Source organism: Neopelma chrysocephalum, unplaced genomic scaffold (assembly GCF_003984885.1).
Source record: "Neopelma chrysocephalum unplaced genomic scaffold, ASM398488v2 Primary Assembly neopelma1_130898, whole genome shotgun sequence".
In the NCBI taxonomy this organism is placed as follows: domain Eukaryota; kingdom Metazoa; phylum Chordata; class Aves; order Passeriformes; family Pipridae; genus Neopelma; species Neopelma chrysocephalum.
Genome location: NW_020931053.1, coordinates 51 through 2,965, shown reverse-complemented (window position 1 = coordinate 2,965; position 2,915 = coordinate 51). Strand labels below are relative to the sequence as shown.

The 2,915-nt window shown below is 54.8% G+C and overlaps 1 protein-coding gene across 1 annotated transcript; it reads left to right on the top strand.

The window, feature by feature from the left end:
* Positions 1-1,129: 1,129 nt before the first annotated feature.
* LOC113962244 (CUB and sushi domain-containing protein 2-like) lies at positions 1,130-2,636 on the top strand (the record flags this gene model as incomplete). Its single annotated transcript, XM_027673027.1, has 3 exons — positions 1,130-1,366; positions 1,747-1,956; positions 2,307-2,636. Coding segments are annotated over exons 1-3 (631 nt in total), but the record flags the coding sequence as incomplete, so codon positions are not given.
* Between the last annotated feature and the right edge of the window lie 279 nt (positions 2,637-2,915).

The window sequence follows — 2,915 nt, the reverse complement described above, 5'->3', positions numbered from 1 at the left end:
GGGGGGGGTTGGTCTCTTTTCCCAGGCAACTCTCAGCAAGACAAGAGGGCTCAGGGTCTTCAGCTGTGCCAGGGGAGGTTTAGGTTGGATATTGGGAAGAATTTCTTTCCAGAGAGGGTGCTCAGCCATTGGAATGGGCTGCCCAGGGAAGTGGTGGATTCTCCCTCCCTGGAGGTTTTCAAAATAAGACTGGATGTGGCATCAGTGCCATGGTCTGGGAACCACAGCGGGGTTGGATCAAGGGTTGGACTTGATGATCTTGGAGGTCCCTTCCAACCCAGCTGATTCTGTGATTCTATGATCCTGAGTGCCCATCATCCCCTCTGGGATGTCCCAGCACCCTGTGCTGACCATCCTGGGGCTCTTTGCCCTCTGCCCATGACTGGTCTGAGCCCTGCCCAGAGCCCTGGCCGTGGCTGTGCCCCTGCTCAGAGCACAACCCTCTCCCCCAGCCAAAGTGTGCTGATTTTCTCCTGGTCTACTTCGCCCAGATGCTCGACTTCTAAATAATTCAGAAGTAGTTCTATTAAAGAGCCATTAAAGAGGAAAAAGAAAGAGAAATCTTCTGGGAGAAACCTTGTTAGCAGCAAGTACACACGTAATGAGATATTGGACAAAGAGTCTGTCCCCTGCTGTCAGAACGTGTTAGGGGAACATCCACCTGGATGGTGCTGCTGGAACCAGGCAGAGGTCGCCCAGATAAGCATGAGAAGATGCTATCTGTGTGCTTGAATTTCATGTGATGCCTTTTGTAAACATATTTTTGGGCTGTCATCTCCGGATCTCTCCTTGGGAGGGGATGGACTGCAGTCAGTGTGCAAACACCCCATTCTATATTTGGTGGTAATTGCCCAGGGATTGGCAGGTGGAGCAGGTAACAAGGAGAAGAAGTGGCTGGAACTGGAGTCAAAATTGGGATCACTCTGTCTCTCCACAGTAATTTTTCAGTTGGTTAAAAATTCAAGCAAGTGCTGGTGCATGACATGCACTGATACAATGCTCAGGTCTGGCTCTCCCTCTGTGGTTGCCAAAACTGGGTCTCTGGGCCCAGGCTTTAATCTCCAGAGGGCAGGAGAAAGACACCTGCATTAGTAATGTGCTTGGCCAGCTTTGTGTTGGTTCCATAGCAGGATTTCCTACTTCTCTTCTCAAGTGTTTCATTTCTTCATTTCCCACACAGCTGGCCATGACCATCCTCCAGAGAGAGACCCGTGAGGGATCCTGACCATTAACCCTGTTGGTTTTACAGCCCAGTGTGGAGGAACAGCAGAAGAGATGGAAGGAGTGCTCCTGAGCCCAGGCTTCCCAGGGAATTATCCCAGCAACCTGGACTGCACGTGGAGGATATTGCTGCCAGTGGGGTTTGGTGAGACAGCTGGGTTTGAGACAGAAGAGGTGGTGGGAAGATCATGGAATCATGGAATGGGTTGGATTGGGTTGGGACCTTAAAGCCCATCCAGTCCCAGGGCAGGGACACCTTCCACTAGCCCAGGTTGCTCCAACCTGGCCTTGGACACTTCCAGGGGCAGCCACAGCTTCTCTGGGCAACCTGTCCCCACCCTCCCAGGGAGGAATTTCTTCCTAATCTCCAATCTGAACCTGCTCTCTGTCAGTGTGGGGCCACCCTCTGTCCCCCCCATGGCGAATGTCCTGCTGGCTGCCCGGGCTGTCCTGGCCCCCATGGGCGAGCAGTGCTGCTGGAGGTGGAGCTTTAGGTGCAGACTGTTCCTTCTTCCTGCTCTCCAGGTGCTCACATCCAGTTCCTGAACTTCTCCACCGAGCCAAACCACGACTTTGTGGAGATCCGGAATGGGCCCTACGACACCAGCACCGTCATCGGGCGCTTCAGCGGCGCCGACCTGCCCGGCTCCCTCCTGTCCACCTCCCACGAAACCACCGTCTACTTCCACAGCGACCACTCCCAGAACAAGCCAGGCTTCAAGCTGGAATATCAAGGTGAGGAGGGCACGGGTGGAGCAGCAGGGGGACAGTCATAGAATCATAGAATCAGCTGGGTTGAAAGACCTCCAAGATCATCAAGTCCAAACCTTGATCCAACCCCGCCGTGGTTCCCAGCTCATGGCACTGATGCCACATCCAGTCTGTCCTTAAAAACCTCCAGGGACAGAGAATCCACCACTTCCCTGGGCAGCCCCTGCCAATGTTTAACAACCTCTTCCATGGAGAAATTCTTCCTGATGTCCAACCTGACCCTCCCCTTGTGCAGCTTGAGGCCGTTCCCTCTACTCCTGTCCCTCATTCCCTGAAAAATGAACTATGAACCGTTTTCCCTTGGTTTTTCCCAGCCTACGAGCTGCAGGAGTGCCCCGACCCGGAGCCTTTTGCCAACGGGGTGGTGAGAGGGGCCGGGTACAACGTTGGCCAGTCCATCTCCTTCGAGTGCCTCCCTGGCTTCCAGCTGATCGGCCACCCCATGCTGACCTGCCAGCACGGCACCAACAGGAACTGGGACCACCCCCTGCCCCGCTGTGAAGGTACGGCCTGGGGGGGACCCGGGGGCACCCACGTGGGTGTTCCTGGGCACTGGAAAGGTTCCAGCTCTGCGCTGGCCCCCTGTGAGTCCCCGTGTTGTCATTGGGCTGGAAGTGACTCCGCAGAGCAAAGCGTGGCTGGAGGTGGGCTGGGAATCATGGAATCATGGAATCATAGAATCATGGAATCAGCTGGGTTGGAAGGGACCTCCAAGATCATCAAGTCCAACCCTTGATCCAACCCCGCCGTGGTTCCCAGCCCATGGCACTGATGCCACATCCAGTCTGTCCTTAAACACCTCCAGGGACGGAGAATCCACCCCTTCCCTGGGCAGCCCATTCCAATGGCTGATCACCCTCTCTGCAAAGAAATTCTTTCTAATATCCAACCTAAACCTCCCCTGGCACAGCTGAAGACCCTGA